The 23243-nt window shown below is 37.7% G+C and overlaps 1 protein-coding gene across 2 annotated transcripts; it reads right to left on the reverse strand.

Moving 5' to 3' along the window:
* Positions 1 to 904: 904 nt before the first annotated feature.
* Positions 905 to 7287, reverse strand: LOC104247106 (E3 ubiquitin-protein ligase RHF2A-like). 2 transcript variants are annotated; one of them, XM_009803055.2, is made up of 9 exons: positions 7181 to 7287; positions 6554 to 6694; positions 6300 to 6346; positions 3760 to 3822; positions 3557 to 3665; positions 3062 to 3438; positions 2808 to 2915; positions 2341 to 2698; positions 905 to 1128 (listed from the first exon to the last, which is right to left on the reverse strand). In XM_009803055.2, exons 2-8 carry the CDS (start codon positions 6683 to 6685, stop codon positions 2395 to 2397), a joined length of 1140 nt encoding a protein of 379 aa, XP_009801357.1. In that variant the 5' UTR covers positions 6686 to 6694; positions 7181 to 7287; the 3' UTR covers positions 905 to 1128; positions 2341 to 2394. The 2 variants fall into 2 exon arrangements, with proteins under 2 accessions (XP_009801357.1, XP_009801358.1); XM_009803056.2 differs by having other exon boundaries at positions 2298 to 2698.
* Positions 7288 to 23243: the final 15956 nt, after the last annotated feature.

The raw sequence follows: 23243 nt of genomic DNA on the forward strand, positions 1-23243 counted from the left end.
TTAGTTAATTAAATAATGCTAACAAAAGTCCAAACCAAAATCAAATCAATACTAATGCTAACAAAAGACATTCAATTCAATATTACGAATGAGAATGTATTACATATCTATTTTTTATTTTGCAACAATTTAGATAAAAATGCATAACCTATTTTTATTTTTCTTTAGCGTTTAGTCATGTAATTAATACTCTCTTATTAGTCTATTTATTTTAGCATGACTTAGTACTTTTAGATTATGTTTACTTTTATTATGGCTTTTTAATTAGCAATATTTATATTACATAATTTTATTGTCTTTATTGTTGAATATTTTAGGATAATGCCATGACACATCTCATATTTTGTATTATTTTCTTGGAAAATGCTTTATATAGTTATATCTTACTAAGATTAAAGAAATATTTTGAGCAAATATTATATGTTTTGTTCTATTTTACCAGAAAAAACTTGAAAAAACCCAAATAACCCGAGAAAAACCGAGATTGAAAAACCCGAATTTATTGGTTTGGTTTGATCTTTAGATTTAATAACCCGACACAATTGGTTTGGTTTGGTAATTGTCAAATCCGAATCAACCCGGCCTATGTACACCGCTAGTTCCATGAAAGCATAGGATTCCTTTAACTATCAACATTTCTTAGTTGCCAAAACTAACACAAATTCAATGATATACATAGAAACAAAAAATAATACATAACGAAACAATTCCAATTAAAAGTACATTCAACGGGGAAAGTGTAACAGGTAGACGCAAAGGCTAACCCAGTGTAATGTGCATAAGATGAAAATAAAGCCCGAGAACAAATGCAGCTATAATACCCCTCATCTTCTTCCCCCCCCCCCCCCCCACAAAAAAAAACCTTAAACAGAACCTATTTAAGGTTTATATGATAACCAAAACATAATTCTGTCAATATATCACGTTGTATCTTGTAAATATCCAACACAAGGGTCTCTACCAGATTCTAATGATATGTTTCTTTCAACATTCGATTCACGTTAACGTATAAACAAATATACAGGCAAATCACATTCACGTTGCAACTGCTATTGCTCCTTTTGAAAAGACTGAAGGAAGACATCTCGTCCTCAGCATGTCATATTTGAACCCCGGCAAGTTAATAACCTGAAATGAAAAACAAAATCCAGTAAATTAAGCGAAAATCACATAATGCACAAGCAAAATAAGAGTAAAAAGGTCCAGATTCTTATGCAAGTTTATACTACATTGTTTCTTTTATAGGGTTGCCTTTTAGCAACCAAAAGAGACCTTCAACTAGCAACAAAAGCAAAGAGGTACCGATAACAAGAGCTGCTCCACTCAATATAGGGCAAGGGACAAACCAACAAAGCAAGAAAGTATCTTTAGCAATCCTTAGTTTCTGTTGCTGTACTCGATGCATAGGGCGAGTGACAAACCAAAAGTGTAAGCAACTTAGCAATCCCTAGGTTTTCCAAAAAGAATGCAGGACTAATATATTCTCCTTGTAATGATGGGTCCATGGCAAATATTTTTTAAAGATAATGTATTCATGAGGCCAGAGAAAATCTCAGTATACAAGTGGTACATAGAAGAGTAGACAACTTACAAAAACAATATGGTTCTCCACAAATTTCTGACTTAAGACACCATTCCTACTTAAGTTCAGGCTCTGGATTCTAAGACACCATTCCGGCTTAAGTTCCCAGACACAAGGTAAAAAATTAAGACAAATAGTGAAAAAAAGAGTCAGAAATGTACTAGAGCTAACATATTGTCACATATGAATTTCTCCTACATTTTTCATAGGGCAACTTTAGAGCTGCCAAACTACCAATCAGGCAGTAATTAATTAATTATGCAACCACTAAACAATTTAAGGAAAATTGGAACATTTAAATCTGGATTGTCCTGGAATAAGTAGTTGTTTCAGAAAATAAGAATATATGTTATTGGTTTCAGGATAACTATTTGGGTTATTTTTCACGAACAATATGAATTTTCAAACCAAACAAATTATGTGCAGTTTTGAAAAAGTTAACATTGCAAAATTCTAAAACCAAATGTGGTTAGTTCAGTTATCTGGTCTCCATCTGAAAGTATCAGCAGATTCTTTTCATGCACTACTACCAAATAACAAATTTTCATTCAAATAAGGGAAGTGTATGATCATGTATCTTGACCTTTTATTCAGTGAGAATAACAATAGTGAGAATGACAATGACCCCATTTTTAACATCTTCAAAAGTAATAAAGAAACAGCATTTTTAAAGCTATAAACAAGGAAAAACGCAAAAAAGAAAGGAATGACTTACACCGAAGGGAAAAGAAAAACGTCCCTTTGGAGCAATGACTTACATTCAAAGATGAAATGCTGAGGACAGATACCAGGTAAATGCTTAAATAGAAGACTTAATTCCGAGCTGAACTTGCAGCAGAAGCTGTTGAGTTTCGGTTCAATCCATTTCCAATATGAGTACCCATATTACCATGGTCTCTCTGGAGTGTGTGTGAAGAATCCACCATATTAGTAACTGCTGAAACAGAACCAGCTCTACTATTTTCTCGAGTTTCCAGGCGTTCCATCAGGCGAGATAGACTAGCAATTCCAGCATTCGCCTCGCTCCTACCAGAACCAACATCAGGCATTGAAGAGCTTCGAGAAAACAATCTCTCCTTCCACCCTCGTGTATTCTTTGAGATTGATTCTTTATATCTGGAAGACAAGACCATATATAATGTGGCTTACGATGACAAAAAAAACATAAAACAAGCACAACTGCTTAGATTAAGAATAAAAATCATTTGAGTGAAGTCATTCATACTTCATTGATAGAGAATTAAATCGAGATTTCCAGGACTCTGATAGTGACTGAAGGTCTGATGGTCCAGCTTTCCCTTGGCTTGGTGTCAAAGACGAACTAGAAGAGTGTCTAGAAAGACAGAAACCCAAAAACAAATGAAAGATGATTTAAGAAATCTGCATGTGTTAACCAACCTAGCCCATAATATAAACCAATTTAAGATTAAAGCCAAAGTGTTTGCATAAAATTGAAAGGATGTTGAAAACCATTACTACCTATCACCAATAGATATTCCTTGTATTGTGGCTGGGTTCAGAACAGATCGAGATGATGAAGCAGAAAGTTGATTACTTTGAACTGATGAAAGGTGAGGCGTATGTTGTGCTGATTCACTGTTACCGGGGGTAATGGGAAGAGAAGAATCAGCTATTGTGGCTGCAGCAAGATCAGAACTTATTCCCGTATGAGAAGGTGAAACAGAAGTGGTAGGAGAGGAATTAGGATGAAAAAATTGTGGATGGTCATTGGTGGATGAGCGATTTCTTGAGCCCTCCCTTCGACCCGCATGGTGAGCCCTTCCCATTGAAACTGCAGCAGCCAAATGCTGAAGAATGCGCTCTTCAAGTTCAGGATCATCAATATCCACAGGTAACTGCAGTGCAATGAAAGAACAAAATAAGTAGAGGTAATACATCCAACACGCTAGCTTGTGAAACTTCATAAATCAAATGACAGGTGAAAAATGCTTATCCTTTAAGATGGCCACATACATGCTGTAATCCGAAATCTCCAAGCGCAGGAAGGTGCAATAGTGTAGCATTTCTTTCCGCATTAACTCTAAAGTTCCTTTCTTGTTCCACAACCTCAAACAATTCTTGACTGAAGGAGGGAAGTCAATTAAAGTCAAGTAAAGCCTACACCCCTGAATCAGAATCATGAAAAATATGGACTGAAAAAAAGAAGCCAAACGAACCTCATCTGATCTTTCAAACTTATGGACTGCCAACACATTGGACAATTAGAACTTCTCTGACACCTGTTTTAAAAAATTTAAACTAATTAGACTGTATATTTCAATGTTCATCATAACTGTATAGTCCCTCAATCATTTCCTTCTCATGTTCCAGAATAAAACAATCTATAAGCCAGTCACATTTTACCCCCCCCCCCCCCCCCCCCCCGCCCCAAATTAAAAACAGCAAAAAAAGGTTATTTTGTTCTTCAACAAAGGTGTCCTAGCGTACAAATAAATGTTTATAACTCTAATCACAAACAGAGTAGTTTGTGGGTGTGGGTGAGTGAGTGAGAGACAGGGTATTTTTACTGCATCCCTACAGCATATTCTCTAAACAGTAGATAATAAAAAAAATTACCGGTTCATAAAATGTTTATATTCTTTCAAAAAAATGAGGCATGGATGTAGAGAAGCAATGGCCTCTGATGTAGACACATAAAACCAAAAACGGTGGATGAAAAGCGATGAGGGCAGAGAAACATTTTTTCACACAGTTTCTCTTCAAATTCTTTTGTCTGACATAATTTTAACTACAAAAATAATCATCTGTACAACAATAAATTCTAACTCACATAATTCAGTGCCCTGTCTATATCCAATTTGAATAGAATTCTCTGTTTCCACTACTCAGTCTTGAGTTCACAACCTCATTAATAATAAGAACCACATCTAGGATCTATCTCCCACCTCCCAACAAAGACATTTTCTGAGATATTAATGAGCTTGTTTAAACCGCGTCTCACTCTGACAGATAATGTTTGTGCAATGATTATGCATACATTGCTATCAAACAGTCTGAAGTTCTTGATGTCCAAAACACCAATTCTCTCAAGGATCGTGATTCCGTAAAAAAAGGGTAATATTCTTCCTCAAAATCACCACTTTCATTCAAGTGACTCATACAGTGGGATGGAGCTAAAGGGAGGAAAGGGGTTCAACTGAATCCCCTTTGCCGAAAAATTGTATTGTACAAATAGGAGAATATTGAATTTTCTTTTGGTCATATTTGTATGGTTGAATCCCCTTGAAATGAGAGAAGACTCTAGTATAGTGCCAAAGGGAGTTCAAAAGTTGCTTTAGAACACATGTTCAAATTCTAGGTGGGACACTCTAGTATTTTTTGAATCTCCTTGTCTGAATTTCTGGCTCCACCATTGCATACAGTCTACAATATCCTTACATTCCACCTCCCAATAATAGTGAGAAAACACCAAAGTAAAACCATGTAACTAGATGCTTTGTCTCCCATTAAAGCTTGACAGATGTTTCTTCCGCAAATAGCTTCTTGCTTTCCTCTTTAGGTAAATCTAATCATGCTGCTATATTTGATCATAAAGACAATAGTAATTTTAAGCTCTGAATCGTTATATATCTAGACCTACTTAAGAAGCATAAACCAAATAATGCTAATAAATATCATAAAAACAATAATACTTAAGACGACATGGTACTCTCACTAACAACCTCTGTAACATATTTTAGGTGCAAGGAGTAGGAACAGTCTGTAACCAGCAATTCTCTACAGCAGAAGAGAATCTTGTTTCTTAGTATCGATTTATGCTTCCACACAAATTTTCGCCAGTTTTTACCTTAAAATAAAGAGTATATTTCCTGGATAGTAGGTTAGAAGTAATCATTTATGAATTCTTATTGAACTTCAATACCAAAGTAAATCTAGCTATATATCAAGTGATATTTGTATATATAACACTTTTCTTAACAGAGCTGCACAAGCTCCAAAGTTTGCAATAGTTTTTCTCCCTTCTACAAGTTAATTATGCAAATAAAAAATGCCTCATTTGTATTCCATATTGAATATTTCCAGCAAAGACATGCTTGCAGTATCCACATTTATACGATCTAGCAACTCATAAAACTGATCTCCGATAGCACAATAGCAGAGAGAAATACATCTAGCAACCCCCCCCCCCCCCGAAAGTCCATAGGATTGCTTTGGGCTAATTGTTTGAGTGCATAATCTATGCCTTTTGTTTTCTGAAAGCAAGACAAAATCCTAAATGAAGCTGGTGTAAAAAAACTATGTGCTAGAGAATATATGACATTCAGTAACTACTAAAAGATGGTTGTAAATAACAAAAAGCAAATGCCACATAGAAATAACATTAACAACCACCAACAGACTCGCTGGCGTCCAGTTCCGGGCTATCACCTTTCAAAGACCAGTCCTATTCTTTTGTCAGATCATATTCTTGTCCCTTCTTCATTGTATAGCGCGTGTGTGTATACACAATACACTTCTCCCTTGTTAGGTAACATTGAGTTTCAAAGTTGTGACATATAACTTGCTCAAGTGAGTTACTAAGCCATCTACTTTCCCTGGCTCATTTTGGAACTAGCCAAAAAAGCAAGTTTTCAAACCATCCCCTCCCCCCCCCCCCAATAAAGGAAAAAAACAAGATACACAATATCAATCTATTTGCATAAATATTGTAGAAAACAGCAATGATAGTGTAAACAAAACTTTTGCAGCTCCCTACCATTCCAGGACACATTGGAGATGAAACTCATGATTGCAGCTAGTTACCTATTAGAAAGAAAAAAACACATATATTAAGCATTAGCACAACAACAACGACCCAGTAAAATTGGGGTCTGGGATGTCCTTATAAATGCTTCAGTTTTTTTTTAATTTTTTTTTATAAGCATTAGCACGTCCTTATAAAAAAATTGAAGCATCAAAACATTGCTATGTTAAACATTTAACTAAAAGCGAAACATCACTAGTATTCACCGTAGAAGGATCGCTTTCGCAGAAAGCCTCGAGGCAAATGCTGCAAGAATCATCACAGGCATCTTGAATTCCACCTTCCACAAAAGCTGCAGGTGATGTCAAATGACCCTCTGTTTTCATGACCTCATCCATTCCCAAAACCTTAAGCACCCAAAAAAAAACAGATTCAAATTTTAGATCTCATCACACAAATTAGCTTCCTATGTAACCTTAAAAAAGAAAATTTTATAACTAATGAATAGACAACAAATATTTTCTTTTTAAAATAAACTCTTAATTCAACAAAAATAACATCCAAAAATGCAAATTTCTTATATGGGGATTTCTTAATTCAACAATATCGTCATATGGGTCTTTTAAATCTGTGAATAGACAAATAAAAATTGGAACTTTAATTTTCTCAAACAACCCATAAAAATGCAAACTTTGACACAGGACAATGTGAAAATCACGTATTTACATTCACTATAAGAAAAATGCCCTAAAGCACCAGAAAAAATTGCACTTCAAACAAATTAATAACAATCAGAAAAAGAATAATCTCACACAATTAAAAGCAAATAAACACAAATTCAAACAAAAAAGACAAATTTTCACGATTGAATTTTGTTATTAGGAAAATTTTACCTCCTGTAAAGTTTAGAGAAATTTGTTCCCAAGAGATAATGAGAATGAACGCTAAGGTCCCTTTCAGGAACCTAGAATTTTGAGAGACAAAAAAGGGAATATTAAATAGAAATGGAAGGCACGTTTACCTTTGCCTTTAATTTGCTTAAAAAGTTGCACCATTAAAAAAAATAAAGTCACTAAAATGCATTTTGGTAAATGCATAATTTTATGAACAAAAAATTTCTATTACATGAACTACTTATAATTTGAATAGAAGAAAAGACTTTATAAAGATCTCTCCATGTTTTTGTATACGGTAAAAATCAGGTATGCCCGATTTCGTAGGCTCGATGGGTAGCTCCGAGAACAAGTTCGAGATAGACCGGGCTCGAGCCCGATGGCGGAGTACAAGACTCGAAGATCGAAGTGCTTGATGAACACCGAGGCCAAGTATGACCAACCTCGAGATAGTATCGTTATGTTTTCATAACAGAAAGAGCGAGATTCCCGCCGTGGCCTTGAGATCACGACGTGAATTCCGGAACGGATTTGTACTAGGCGGTTAGACAGCTGTATAATAAGATTCCCTACTACAATTAGAAGTGTACCTTATTTTGGATTCCTCTATTATATAAAGGGGATCCCAATCATTTGTAACGCAGGAATCATTGACAAGAGAATATACAAACATCACTTTTTGCTTACTCTTGATCAGAATTACTTTATTATTTTATTGTTCTTGCTAACCCACCTCGAGGCTGCCTTAGCTCGAGGTCGAGACTTGTTTGCACACTGGTTTGACTCGCTCTACTCTTTAATTTATACCTTTAATTTATTGTTTATCAATTAGTATTGGATTAAATCACATATCTTTAAAACCACAATACAAGTTTAATTGTTACTCGAATTTTAGGGTAGACAGTTTGGCGCCCATCGTGGGGCTAAGGATAATAGTGATTGTTTCAATACTGATTTTGGTAACACACGTTATTTTCACACTTGTTCTTGTCAAGAATTTTTGTTCTCAAGTTAAAATATGTCAAACTCATAAAACACACCCGTACATGGCGATGATGGTCTTGGATTTCACGGGGAAAACGATAAAGTAGTTGCTCTAGGAGCTAGTGTACCACCGATTGACCCTAGGGAAATGCCGGTTGTCGATCCAGTCGATGTTAGTTCGCACATTGTTTTGAACGCAGACCTAAACGCAGATCCCGGAGGAAGTGCACGTAGGGAAGGCCGATCTGGTGGCCAAGGAACACAGGGGTGTAAGAGACGGGGGAGTTAGTATCCAAGTAATATTCGAGATGCTACAAGCTCAACAGGCCAATATTGCTCAGCTTCAGAGTCAGCATATAACTCCGAGTGTAGTAGAGCCGGAAGTCACTCGCTGACCGAGCCAGTGCCGGAAAGGATGAGCGTTAACAGATCAGGGACTAAAAGAATCGAGTTAGGAGAAAAGAAGATCGAAGATAATGAAAAAAAGGTGGAAACGTACAACTCCTGAGTTGATCAGATACCGGGGGGACCCCCGATCTTAAAGGGTTTGGATTCAAAAAAGTTCGTGCAGAAGCCTTTTCCTCAGAGTGCAGCCCCGAAGCCCATTCCAAAGAAGTTTCGTATGCCAGATATACCTAAATATAACGGGACCACCGATCCTAATGAACATATCACTACGTACACGTGCGGGATAAAGGGAAATGACTTAGAAGATGATGAGATCGAGTCCGTTTTGTTGAAAAAATTTGGAAAACTTTATTAAAGGGAGCAATGATTTGGTATCACAACTTGCCACCGAACTCCATCGATTCATTTGCCATGTTAGCTGATTCTTTTGTGAAGGCGCACGCCGGGCCCATAAAAGTCGCAACGAGAAAATCAAATATTTTCAAGATAAGACAAAGGGATAACGAAATACTGAAGGAGTTCGTGTCCCGATTTCAAATGGAACAAATGGAGTTACCACCGGTCACGGATGATTGGGCCATTCAAGCTTTCACATAGGGGTTGAACGAGGGGAGTTTGATAGCGTCACGACAATTGAAGCAAAATCTGATTGAGTATCCAGCTGTAACTTGGGCAGATGTCCATTATCGTTATCAATCGAAGATCAGGGTCGAGGACGACCAGCTAGGAGCCCCCTCGGGTTCAGTTCATCCAAACAGATTGGCACTTAAAGCCCCGAGGGATACCGATAGGGAACGAAGGTCGAACAGAGAACGATATCAGCCATATGTCGTAGATTGAAGAAACAATGGTTCGGGGCGCAATCCTCCTCGGAATGATCGAAGAAATGATCAAAGGCAAAATTCTCAGGGACTTATGAGTAAGAATGGTTTTGATAAACATACCGATCCCACAGAAGTGCCTCGATTATCGGAGTATAATTTTAGTGTCGATGCATCAGGGATTGTATCGGCTATTGAAAGGATCAAAGACACCAGGTGGCCCAGACCTATACAAACCGATCCTTCTCAGAGAAACCCAAACTTGATGTGTAAATATCATGGTACACGTGGCCATAGTACCGAAGACTGCAGACAACTGAGGGAGGAGGTAGCTCAATTGTTCAACGAGGGCCACCTTCGAGAGTTCCTCAGTGACCGAGCTAAGAATCACTTAAGAGAAAGAGACGCCAACAGAAAGAATGAGTAAGAAGAACTGCAACATGTAATTCTTATGATCGTTGGGGGGGTCGAGGTTCTAGAAGGGCATATATTCAAACATACCAAGGTGTCGCTCACCAGAGAAAAACGGACTCCAAGTTATGTGCCCGAAGACATCCTATTGTTCGACGGCGAAGAAGTGGAGGGCATTTCTCAACCCTCGCTACTCAATACTAGTGTAGGCTTGAACCCGATCTATTTATGGTGCCGTTGCCGGGGAGTTAGACGGTCTTAGCTATATATCTAAGTATTTGTGTATTTTATTTTTCTTTCTTTCTGTTTTTCTAATTTCGCGTGTGAATTGCTTTTAGGTACCAAATGTCTCTTAACAAAGAAGCCCTCAGGAATATACCATTGGGGGAGGAGGTAGATGACGAACAAGTGGATGGGGTTCATCTTAAACCTCAAGTACAAAGGAGAGGCCGCCCGCCTAATGACAACATCCCAAACCCTCCCCCACACCTCCTCCAAAGGTAACACACAGGGTGTTACCTAATGAAGTCTATGTGAGTGCAATAGTACTTTCAAATAACCAATGTCATGCTTACACTATTGGAACAGAGGGGTTTCTTCACCAGAGCTCCACATCAAAACGCCTATAAACATCTCAAAGGTTTTGTTGACACGTGCTGGGGGAGCAAGCAAACTAATGTCTCCGACGACGTATTGAGGTTAAGGCTTTTCCCATTTTCTCTAAGGGGGAAGGCTTTGGATTGGCTAGAGAGGTTACCCAACCATTTCATACAAACATGGGATGAGTTGGTCGAGAAGTTCATCTCAAATTTCTTTTCTCCAGGACATATGGCAACGTTAAGAGATGAGATGCTTGATTTTAAACAAGATCCAAATGAACCGTTACATGAGATTTGGGAGAGATACCGAACAATGGTTAAAGAGTGCCCGAACAACGATATGAATGAGGCCATGATCCAACAAACTTTCTACAGGGGGATCAACACAACAAACCAATGTGTGGTTAACCAACTTGCCGTGGAAACTTCCTGAACATGCCATATGCCGAAGCTTGTGAAATACTTGATAAGATGGAGGATACCTCTTCGGCGTGGCAAAGTAGAGCCAATGTGCCAAGGTGGCCCTAATGTTATTCACCTGCACAAGGAGCTACATGACCATGGGCAAGCTATAGCCGAGTTGACAACTACCATGAACCAATTGGACAAATCTCAGCTTCAACAAGTTCAAGGGCCAAAACAAGTGAATGCCATAGAAGGAGTGAACATGATGGTCAACAAGAGAAGGCAATAGGGTCAACAAGTTCAAAACAATCCGGATCAATTTGAGCAAAGTGGTAGTGGGTGCAATCAAGATGATTCATATGATGATCAAAGTGAAGAGGTTCAATATGTCAACAATTATCAAGGCCAATGGAGCGATGCTCCGAATCAACAACAGTGGAAATCACAGGGAAACCAAGGAAATTGAGGCAATCAAGGTCAACAAGGAAATTGGAATAGTGGCAACAATAACAACCAAGGCAATTGGAGGAACAACAACAATCAAAATTGGGGTAATCAAGGAAATCAAGGCAACCGGGTGGCAACAATAATAGTAATTGGGGAGGCAATAACAATCAAGGAGGTTGGAACAACAATAATAAAGGAATCCGAGGGTCGGGCTTTCAAAGGCCCCTGATGTATCAACAACCGAACAACCCGCCTCCATATCCGTCACAAGGTTCTAGTTCTTCCAACAATGAGATAGGATGGATTGAAAATATGTTCAAGCAGATGATGGAGAAAAATGCCGACTCCGATGCCCAATTAACCTCCCAGAACGCTTTTATCCGCAACTTGGAAGTCCAACTTGGCCAAATTTCTCAAGTTTTGAATACTCGCCCTAAGGGGGAACTACCAAGTGATACGATAGTAAACTCGAAGGATGGGAACAATATGGGGCATGCTATGGCGGTGACTACAAGAAGTGGGAAAGGTGGAGTTTCTAGTACCTCAAACTTAAGAAAGATTGTGAATGATGATATGGTGATGCAAGATGATGATGAGCCAAGTGTCACACCCCTTTTTTACAAACCAACTCACTTAACCCTTTTAAAAATATAAAAAGATTTTGTAAAGCTCGAAAAGGGTTTTTCAATTTTGAAAGTGACAAAAATGGTGTTCAAAAGGATTAACTCAGAGTCACCACCTAACTTTGATTTCGGTGTGCCAGGTCACCGTTTTTAAAAAAAATGATTTTTCCTTTTAAAATATTTTAGACTTTAAAACCAAGTCCGCACCAGAGATTCGGGTAAGGGGGTTCATTTGGCTCGGGGAGAAGGTGTTAGGCACTCCCCAAGTCCCGTAACTAGTACGGTTGCATACTTGATCTAGTCGGCTTTTAAAATATTCAAGTTGAGATAAAAATATAGAAAAGTAAAGTAAATACATACGAGGCTCGAAGTCGTCCCCACCTAATAAAATAAAAATAAAAATAAAAATAAAAATATTATGAGTTCTACTATCGACCTCCAAATGTATACTTCGAGGTATACCCCGAAATAAATACATACAAATCCTTCGGGACATTCCCCGGATAAATTTGACTAAGGGAACGACCTCTCGCCTCGAGACCAACAAAAATCTTAAGGCTTGCCTACCCAAATGTGGTTGGCCTAAGCATGCTCCTAGCGGACAATGTAGTTAACTAAACAAATGAAAGAAAACTAAATAAAGTAGGAGAAAATTCTAAATCATGCTCATTCCTTTCTCAACTTATCATTTTTATTATTAGACCGAGCCTGATAACTAAAGCATGGAGACAAATCAACCGCTACTGAGCTTCGGCCTCTCCCCATTCCCACAGATCAACAACTATTCAATCAAATATCAATCCCATGGAATCAAGCAACCATCCATACAGACATGAAAAAGTTGGCGCCCAGAATGTATGAGCCAAAGAAAGAAACAAATAAAGTAAAAGAACTAAGGGTCGATCCAAATATGATAAGAGCATGTTATTAAACCCATCAACCCATTATACCTTTATAAAACACTCTTGCCCAACCTTAAAGTGATAATTCCTTAATTCGATAATGACTTATGATACTTGCAATATAACCATGAACTAATGTGCTCAAACAAGGCTACTATAATTCCATCACATTGTACTTAAATTTAGGTGAACAGATCTACTCATGTTTAAGTCCTAAAAAGTTCACAAATTAATTATGTGAGTCAATCAGTTTATTCTCACCTAATTTAACTTCTATATACATGAAATTTCACTCAAAAATAATTACCTACTAGTTTTAAATCCACTCTTAAACTCCACACAATTTTAAAATGCATCTTAAGCTTGTCCGAAGCTAGCAGCAAATAGAACCTTGGGAACGAGGAGGCCTTTTGAAATTTTGTCTCACTTTAAATCCAGCAGAGTACTTATTATAAAGAAAACTATCAATCAAGGCTTAAACCACAACAAAATTTCAAATAATAGCATGCGTGCGTTACTACTCAAACCAAAGAAATAATTCTGAGAACATGTTGTGTCGCTATCCTGTAGACTAATGGTTCCAGGCTGTGATCAAATTAATTTGGCAAATACGACAGATGCATATCTATGCTAACAGTATTGAAGCACATTCAAGCCTTGGTTAAACATGCCAAATACAGTACTAGACTTTAACTAATCTTTTCAAAATGAAACAACCATAATACCTCGACACAAGTAGTACTAGAATAGCACTTCATGTCAAATCAACTTCTTTCAGATCTTGGCAGAATCAACCTCTAGTAACACTCAACTAAGAACCAAGCGAGCTATGTATTCCCGAATACTAGTTAACTTGTTACGCCCCGCAATATTACGTCAATATTACGTCCCGCAGTATTATATTACGACGATGTTATGCTCTGCAGTAATATGTTACGATGGTGTTATCCTTTGCAGTAATATATTACGGTGATATTACGCTTCACAGTAATAAGTTACGACGATGTTGCACCCTGCAGTATTTTACGTTGAATTTTTCGTAAGGTAATTTCCATCAGTCCAAGGAAAAGATTATTTGGGAATTATAAGGATTATGCTATTTTACAAGTGATTAGTAAATTCATGAAGGTGAAAGGGGGAGCAAGTCTAAGAAAATGAATTTTGTCAAAGTTTGGCATTTTGGGATAAAATACGGCCCGAGCAAAAATATCCGGTATTTATGGACTAGTGCCATACAAGGTACTATGTGTTCATGATAGAAAAGTGTATAAGGTATGTGAAAAGTGAGTAATATTTTAAGTAAGTGGGAATAATTCTCAAATTTTTGGGTAATTGGTTAATTATCGGGTAGCGGGATATTACCGAATTAAATAATTAGTTATTGGATAAAGGTTTAAAATTCCTCTCCACGTGGCAACCATATGGTATTCATTTGATGACTCTTAAACTAAACTTCCAAGATGTCACTTTGAAAGAAAGATAGGTAGTACTACAATACTTATCATACATTACTCTTCCAATGGTTAGCATAGAAAGATGATAGGAGGTATAGTGTCGAAAGTTGTCATATTTTATATCTCCTCCTTTCAAAATTGTTCTATGATTGTTCATGTGCTTAGGACTAATTAGCCTTACCAACTCTATTAAGAGAACTTAGGTGACAATTGTAAGTTGGACTTTATTCGTGAGCATTGTTCAGTCACAGTATGTTTATGATTAAAATGCTAGCATGATTAGGGGGAATAAAGTATACCGTGACTGGAAGCTATGAAGTATTGAAGCATGAAGTCTTGTACATCTGTGTTTATTCACTGCCGTAGTTCACAAATAGAAGAAATCAGTTTGTGGCCAGGTATGTTAAGGCTAAGCTCTTCCTTTATTTTGGCATGATCTTGTCATTACACAAGTTTGATAACGAAGCATAAAGAAAAATTCATATCCCGAAATTTACATATATTTTGCTAGTCTCGCAAGTTACAATATTCTCTTTATTGGGACTTCATATTCATTTGATTATTTCCTTCTTCCAGTCAAGAAAGCAGAGAAGTTACATATATACAGTATTAAAAGTATTTTCATTACCATCGAGCTATAATCGATGGGCAGGCCCCTATTGGGCAACCTCTGATCAGATGGTAAGTTATATACCGATCCTACTGTGGCCGAGCGCTTATGAGCGAGTCCAGTTGGTCGAGATACAAAGCCTAGTATGGCCGAGCGCTTATGGGCAAGCCTACTATGGCAGAGCAGTTATATATATACCGAGCCTACTGTGGCCGAGCAGTTATATATATACCGAGCCTACTGTGGCCGAGCGCTTATGAGCGAGCCCAGTTGGTCGAGATATAGAGCCTAGTATGGCTGAGCACTTATGAGCGAGCCTACTACGACAGAGCAGATATATATGTATACCGAGCCTTATAGGGACGAACAACTATTTTACTTACTATATTGAGAGAATTGAGTTAGTATCAGCAGGTAAATATATCTTCAGATTATCTTTGACTTCCAGCTACTTGCAGTTATTATATTTTCAGTTCAGTTTCAGCTTTCAGTATATTGCCTTACATACTCAGTACATTATTTCGTACTGACGTCCCTTTTCTGGGGGCGCTGCATTTCATGCGTACAGGTCAGACAGACAGACGAGTAGGCCTCTTCAATAAGTGTTGCCCGAGATCAGCTTGATCGGTAAGCTCCATGCCTTTCGTAGTTTCCCGGTCTAAAGCCTTATGTATATCTTGTATATATACGTATATATGTCATGAGTAGGTCGGATAGCCATTCCGATCACAATATATCCATTAGTAGAGGCTTGTAGACATATCCTGTCAGTTAGTGTAGTATGTTGGGCTTCCAGGCCTTGTATGTATATTTGGTTGGTTTGTCAGCTGTAATAATTATGACGGCCTTGTCAGCCCAGCTTTATATTGACATTTAGTCAGCATTCGTAGTCGTCTTACAATGTGGCCCATGGCCAAAGTATGGCATCATATGTTCATAGCCCCTTAGTTGCAAGTTGGTACGCAAGGATAGGTGAGGCACTGAGTGTCGGTCTCTCCCCCCCAAGTTCGGGGCGTGACAAAAGTGGTATCAGAGCAGTTCTATCCTAAGGAGTCTACAAGCCGTGTCTAGTAGTCTTGTTTATAGGTGTGTCGTGCACCACACTTATAAGCAGGAGGCTACAGGGCATTTAAGACTATCACTCTTTCTTTTTACTCTAAGATCGTATGGTAGAGCTCACTTATAAAAATTCAAGTCCCGAACTTCTATTCGTAATAAGTATCTGGAAAGAAGGTTGGAAAGAGAGATTGTTATGGAAAAGCTGAGTCAGAGGAATTGGATTTTTGTATGATGCCTACGATAAGTAAATATGAGGTCTTTAGCATATCATGAGTGTACTGAAAGGTGTAAGCTTCCTGATAAGAAGCCTTAAGTCTAGAATACCTATCCATCTTTATGGTGAAGGACAATGAGAGATTAAAAAGATAAGTACAAGTTTCAGCAAGTAAAAGGAGCAAGGTGAAAAAGGGTACGAGGTACCCAACTAATGAAGGTTAACATCATTTATAATTGAGGTAGAGGAACATAAGCTTTTTGAGTTATATTCAATAGTAATAGAGGTATATACAATAGGTCGCACCCATTCCAGATATGCCCTATGAGATTAACAAAAGTAGTATAAGAAGATATGATGGATAAATTGATTGCGTTAGTTGACATTTCTGAAGGATATTGCAAATGTGCTAATAGATCTCTTTATGAGACACCTAGATGGTACACTCCAAAATAGTGCAGCCAGATATGGGTACTACAAAGACACACACTATAAGCCTTAAAGGTATAAATATTACCTTAGTGTGGCTCGCGTCCCTAGTAAATCGAGAATATTAAGCAACTTGAAGAGCCACTGGATGGAGCAAAGGAAAGCAAAAAGCGAAAGAATGTCATATTGAAGTTTTCACAAGAAAAGGGATATGCAGAAATATTAGCAGAGTAATGAGAAGAGAGATAAGGAAGCATTATGAATAAGGTATGACACATCACACATGGATGAAAACGGTAGGGTGTTACAAACCTATAGTCAAATGAATGAAGAGACGAAAGGTGATGGGCCTTAAGACAACAAAAGAATATAGGCCATAAGGTTATATCCTTATTTCGAGAAATAAGTTCGTGACTCCAACGCGACTACCAGAAGGGAGAGTTAATCCCCAGAGTAATAAAAATCAGTATGTGCTGGTAAACAAGATAAACTAAATATGAATTAGGGACTGAATGATTGGAAAGTACTCGACATCATGGTAATTTTAGATTTCGTTTCGGCGGTAATAGAATGGACCATAGAAGGAGATTCATGATGAATTCAGAGAATGGCCATTCAGGGATACGCTTCCCTAGAGCAAGAAATGTGAGCAAAGTTAAGCTTAAGAGACTGTATATTTCAGTTACATTAAGTGTCACCCTCGCGAATAAGGGAATTTGTCATCCTTGGTACAAAAGGATTGCCGTAAGGCGAGTAAGGATCATTGATGTTGAGAAACGACGCCAAAAATGAAGAGGTAAAATATCTATAGGTATTCGTGGCTTCAGCTTTTAGTACACCCCTAAAGGGGGGAATATGGGATGATGTGGCATTAAGTCAGAATTAAGTGGTTCTAGGACAATGGAATGGTAAAGGAAGTAAAGGTTCTTGCCCGGGCTGTTATTAATAAATAAGGAACCAGCGCGAGACGTAAGTTAAGATAAAGAAAATAACCCAAGAAAGATTACGAGGAATATCGATATGAGAATGGGCCAACAAGTAGTTAGTAATTGGTCAGGAAGATCCCAGTTATGGCTAAATAGGAAGTTACAGACGAGTCATCAGATCGTGTAAGATAAACATAGTAGAACCCAACATGGAGAATTCAGCCTAAAAAATATCATTATAATACTTGAGATATATTCAAACAAGAGTAGGGATAGTTAAAGGTACCGTATGAGTGTTACGGGGATAAAAGAAAGTGCCACTGGGAAGGCAGTCAAAATATTAGTTCAGAAGCAACCATACAAGCACAAGGGCATGGAAACAAGCAACTACGGATGATTATAAGCAAGTAAGGACATCAAAAAGGTCCGTAATAAGCTCACATCTTTACGAGAATCAAGGGTTCTCCCTAAGTACTACAATGAAAAACTAGCTGGGGAGATAAGAAAGAAGGCTTCAACCTAAGCACAATGACCTAAAGAGGAAATGGTCATGTAATAACAATCTCGTAACAACAGTGTAAACATTCCAAAGGAAAGTGGCACCTACCGTGGCTAATGAACGGGAAGTAAAAATTAAAAATAATATTCGAGATCATATGAGTTGTATGAAAACCCTGGCAAGTGTGGGCACTAATATAAGCTAAGTATGGATGCAATAAGGGTCAGAAAGACCAAGAAAAGTAATTGCACACGTTTAAAGAAAGCTGAGATGGAACAAAAAGAATTTTTCGATCAATGATCCAGAGTTAGTACGTTATGGATACACTCAAGAATTTGGAGTATTATCCAGACAACATATTTGTTGATAATCATACAACCATAGAAGACTCCGGTATAAGTTAAAAGAAAGAATTGAACCCAGGGCATAGACAAAGGATTGAATTGTTAGAAGATTGTATCATGGATATTCCATAATGCCCATGAAAGGCTAAGGTGATAACTGATCCCATGAGCCATAGTTCGGAAGATAGCTTAAGCCTACGTAAGGTTGATCATAAGGAATAGGAAACTAAAGAATTACATCACCCAAGTAAATCAGGAGTCTGATTATTGGACCTAGAAAAATTATAAAAGTTGTGCTTGAGAACATGACAGAATCACTCTTAATATCAGATGTTCAAGAGGAATAACATAACAACCATAATCTATAATGGCTCTACAAGAAATCCAGTTAGAAGAAGTACCAGCCTCATAAGAAGTCAGTACGAAGCTCCCATCGGATAGTGTATGTAGCAGAGGTGCGAGTATTATAATAGAGCTTCAAGTTATGGACATGAATTATACCTCTGTGGAGGGAATGTCATGAAAGAGATAGAAGATATGATGCAAAATTTTAAGGTAAGTAAGGTAAAGGTGAACAACGTACGAGATACTCAAATACAAAAAGTTGTGAATAGTCCATACTTCGGATAGAAGGCTATAAGCACGGATATCCAATAACCGAGAATGATAGCGACATCGTCGGCAACATATCTTCCAGCCTATGGTTTCTAAGTACTGAGAGATCTAGTTAAGAGAGTAAAGAAGAGTTAGAGATGATGTCCTGTCTCGCTTGATATTCTAAAATAACACAAGGAAATTCAAGCAAGTAAAGGGAGATTACGAATAGTATAAATAGATATGTATAGGTCGCAAGCTAAAGTATAGTAAAGCGACAAAGTATTATGACAGGATGTAAGAACGAGAAAAGGCGAGTGAGAAGGTGAGGAGAATGGATTAGTCCTCAGGATTAGGCCCATGAGAACAAGGGAGCTAATGGATTCTCTATGTTATACAAAGCTCACTATAGCCTTAATGAACTCAAAGTAGTCTAAGATTAATAGCATTTAGAAGGAATGAAATGCTGACCTGGTAATAAAATGAGGATATAATTGTGACAGATAAAGGATGACGTTTGGGCCTTCGTTTGAATAATGATTTGAAAAAAGAAAAAAAAAGAGGGAGAAAAGATATCGATGGCGGCACGAAATTAGGATACCCCCATAAGATGAATCACATTAAAACACTATGAAATATAATTATGGAAATCACTTCAAATATTCCTCAATGCAACGTAAGCCCTTGCAATAATGTATTACGTAAGAAGTTTCAAGTTTTCAAGTAGAGGATTATAGATCAACATTGAGGCGAATCAACAATGGTCAGATACAAGTTACAAAGTATGACATGATATTAGGCCATGATTCTTAAGATGAACGGTAATGAAGGAGCATTGAGGGACTGAGATTTATACCTAAAAGATAGGTAAAAAGTGACTGGGAGCTTGGTAGGCATACCTCAGTAAAGATAGATTGAAGTAAAAAAAACAAATTATGATATAGTATAACCCATGGAAAAGCAGTAAAGTCATATGAATGGATAACCAGATCTATGAAATAAGATATGGCCATATTCGCAAGTTATCCAAAGTATCGAGCAAAGAACTGCAGTATACCTATAGTGGCCCAGAGAAGCATCCTGTTAAGACTTGTATATACAAAGTAAGGCCTACAGATTGACTAAAAGTTAAAAGGAAAAAGGAAAGATGAATCGCATAAGTGCACCTACAAAGCCAGGGTCATACAGGCTGCATGACAGGAGGTAACAGAAGTTGCAAGATTAGGAAGATTTCGACCACAGGTCATGATATGAGCAAAAAGACCAAAAGGGGGAATAACCTAGATTTTGGATTTATTCACAGAGCAATTGCTTAAATGGCAAGAAGAGTATTAAGGTATTCACAAGAGCTATAAGTTACGAAAATGATAAGAGCATCAGTCAACATTCGAGGACGAATGATCCAAAGGGGGGAATGATGTTACGCCCCGCAATATTACGTCCCGTAGTATTATATTACGACGATGTTATGCTCTGTAGTAATATGTTACGATGGTGTTATCCTCTGCAGTAATATATTACGGTGATATTATGCTTCGCAGTAATAAGTTACGATGATGTTGCACCCTGCAGTATTTTACGTTGAATTTGTCGTAAGGTAATTGCCATCAGTCCAAGGAAAAGATTATTTGAGAATTATAAGGATTATGCTATTTCACAAGTGATTAGTAAATTCATGAAGGTGAAAGGGGGAGCAAGTCTAAGAAAATGAATTTTGTCAAAGTTTGGCATTTTGGGATAAAATACGGCCCGAGCTAAAATATCCGGTATTTATGGACTAGTGCCATACAAGGTACTATGTGTCCATGATAGAAAGGTGTATAAGGTATGTGAAAAGTGAGTAATATTTTAAGTTAAGTGGGAATAATTTTCAAATTTTTGGGTAATTGATTAATTATCGGGTAGCGAGATATTACCGAATTGAATAATTAGTTATTGGATAAAGGTTTAAAATCCCTCTCCACGTAGCAGCCATATGGTATTCATTTGATGACTCTTAAACTAAACTTGCAAGATGTCACTTTGAAAGAAAGATACGTAGTACTACAATACTTATCATACATTACTCTTCCAATGGTTAGCATAGAAAGATGATAGGAGGCATAGTGTCGAAAGTTGTCATATTTTATATCTCCTCCTTTCAAAATTGTTCTGCGATTGTTCATGTGCTTAGGACTAACTAGCCTTACCAACTCTATTAAGAGAAGTTAGGTGACAATTGTAAGTTGGACTTTATTCGTCATTACACAAGTTTGATAACGAAGCATAAAGAAAAATTCATATCCCGAAATTTACATATATTTTGCTAGTCTTGCAAGTTACAATATTCTCTTTATTGGGACTTCATATTCATTTGATTATTTCCTTCTTCCAGTCAAGAAAGCACAGAAGTTACATATATACAGTATTAAAAGTATTTTCATTACCATCGAACTATAATCGATGGGCAGGCCCCTATTGGGCAACCTCTGATCAGATGGTAAGTTATATACCGATCCTACTGTGGCCGAGCGCTTATGAGCGAGTCCAGTTGGTCGAGATACAAAGCCTAGTATGGCCGAGCGCTTATGGGAGAGCCTACTACGGCAGAGCAGTTATATATATATCGAGCCTACTGTGGCCGAGCTCTTATGAGCGAGCCCAGTTGGTCGAGATATAGAGCCTAGTATGGCCGAGCGCTTATGAGCGAGCCTACTACGGTAGAGCAGATATATATGTATACCGAGCCTTATAGGGCCGGACAACTATTTTACTTACTATATTGAGAGAATTAAGTCAGTATCAGCAGGTAAGCATATCTTAAGATTATCTTTGACTTCCAGCTACTTGTAGTTATTATATTATCAGTTCAGTTTCAGCTTTCAGTATATTGCCTTACATACTCAGTACATTATTTCATACTGACGTCCCTTTTCTGGGGGTGCTGCATTTCATGCGTGCAGGTCAAACGGACAGACGAGTAGGCCTCTTCAATAAGTGTTGCCCGAGCTCAGCTTGATCGGTAAGCTCCATGCCTTTCGGAGTTTTCGGGTCTAAAGCCTTATGTATATCTTGTATATATACATATATATGTCATGAGTAGGTCGGATAGCCGTTCTGATCACAGTATATCCATTTGTAGAGGCCTGTAGACATATCCTGTCAGTTAGTGTAGTATGTTGGGCTTCCAGGCCTTGTATGTATATTTAGTTGGTTTGTTAGCTGTAATAATTATGACGGCCTTGTTGGCCCAGCTTTATATTGACATTTAGTCAGCATTCGCAGTCGTCTTACAATGTGGCCCATGGCCAAAGTATGGCATCATATGTTCAGAGCCCCTTAGTTGCAAGTTGGTATGCAAGGATAGGTAAGGCACTAGGTGTCGGTCTCGCCCCCCCCCCCCAAGTTCGGGGTGTGACATAACTAAGGTTCAAATCATATTTACATCCAAACAAAACTAGAGATATTAGAAATACCTAAATTAGCCTTGCAATTAATAAAAATTCGGCAATTACAACAAATGACTCAAGCCAAATTTAGTGAATCCGCAACAGGGAATTTCAGCCAGAATCGCCAAAGAGAAACAGGAAACCTCGACCGGAATCTACGACGAACAGCAACGACGACGAACTCAAAACAAACTCCGCTCAATCTAACTCCATTCTTCAACAAAAATTCAAAGATGAATATGAACTGATTCTTATGTTTCTTTTTTTTTGATTTTTTTTAATCTTTGAAATATAACTAAGAAACAGAAAGAACGAAAAAATTTTGAATCCCAATTTTTGTAGAATATTAGAAGAAAAGAAGATGTCTGAAGCCTAAAACCCTCGTTCTTCTCCTCCGATCTCTATCTCTGAAATTTCTGTCCCAAAAACCTCAAATATATAGCTCTCTCTCGAAACTTCTCTCCTTCTTCAACAAGAAATCGCCCAAAATCGTGTGGACCCCAAAACAAAATCCGAAAATTCTTTTTTGTAAATAAAAAATCGAAAAATGGAGGTCTTGGATCAAGACCTTGATCCAACAACTCCCATTTTCCAATCTTTTATCTAAGAGATTCGGATTTTTGTTTAGACAAAGAAGATAGAGGAAGAAAAATATGTGAATCAATTTGAAATGATGATATTTGTATGACTTGAGTGACGTGGAAGAAGGAGAAGAGAGAGAGGGGGGACCGGGGGGGGGGGACCAATGAGTGAACTCGCCAGGTTTGTACGAGTTCCGGCGAGTTTGGAGGTGGGCAGAGGGCTGGGAAGGGTGAAGGGGGGCGTCGTTTTGGTGTTTTGATTTAGGGTTAAAGTTAGGAATTATTAGGTTTTTATATTGTAATGGGGATGAGTTGTGGTCGTTGG

Source organism: Nicotiana sylvestris, chromosome 12 (genome assembly GCF_000393655.2).
Source record: "Nicotiana sylvestris chromosome 12, ASM39365v2, whole genome shotgun sequence".
NCBI lineage: Eukaryota > Viridiplantae > Streptophyta > Magnoliopsida > Solanales > Solanaceae > Nicotiana > Nicotiana sylvestris.

What these genes read in the sequence shown, in the direction of transcription:
- LOC104247106 (XM_009803055.2), bottom strand. Translation starts at nt 6,685, where the DNA reads ATGGATGAGGTCATGAAAACAGAGGGTCATTTGACATCACCTGCAGCT. An exon ending in CTCCAATGTGTCCTGGAATG is followed by an intron (nt 3,823 to 6,299) that starts GTAGGGAGCTGC and finishes TTTTTAAAACAG; the next exon opens with GTGTCAGAGAAGTTCTAATT. An exon ending in GAGATTTCGGATTACAGCAT is followed by an intron (nt 3,439 to 3,556) that starts GTATGTGGCCAT and finishes ATTGCACTGCAG; the next exon opens with TTACCTGTGGATATTGATGA.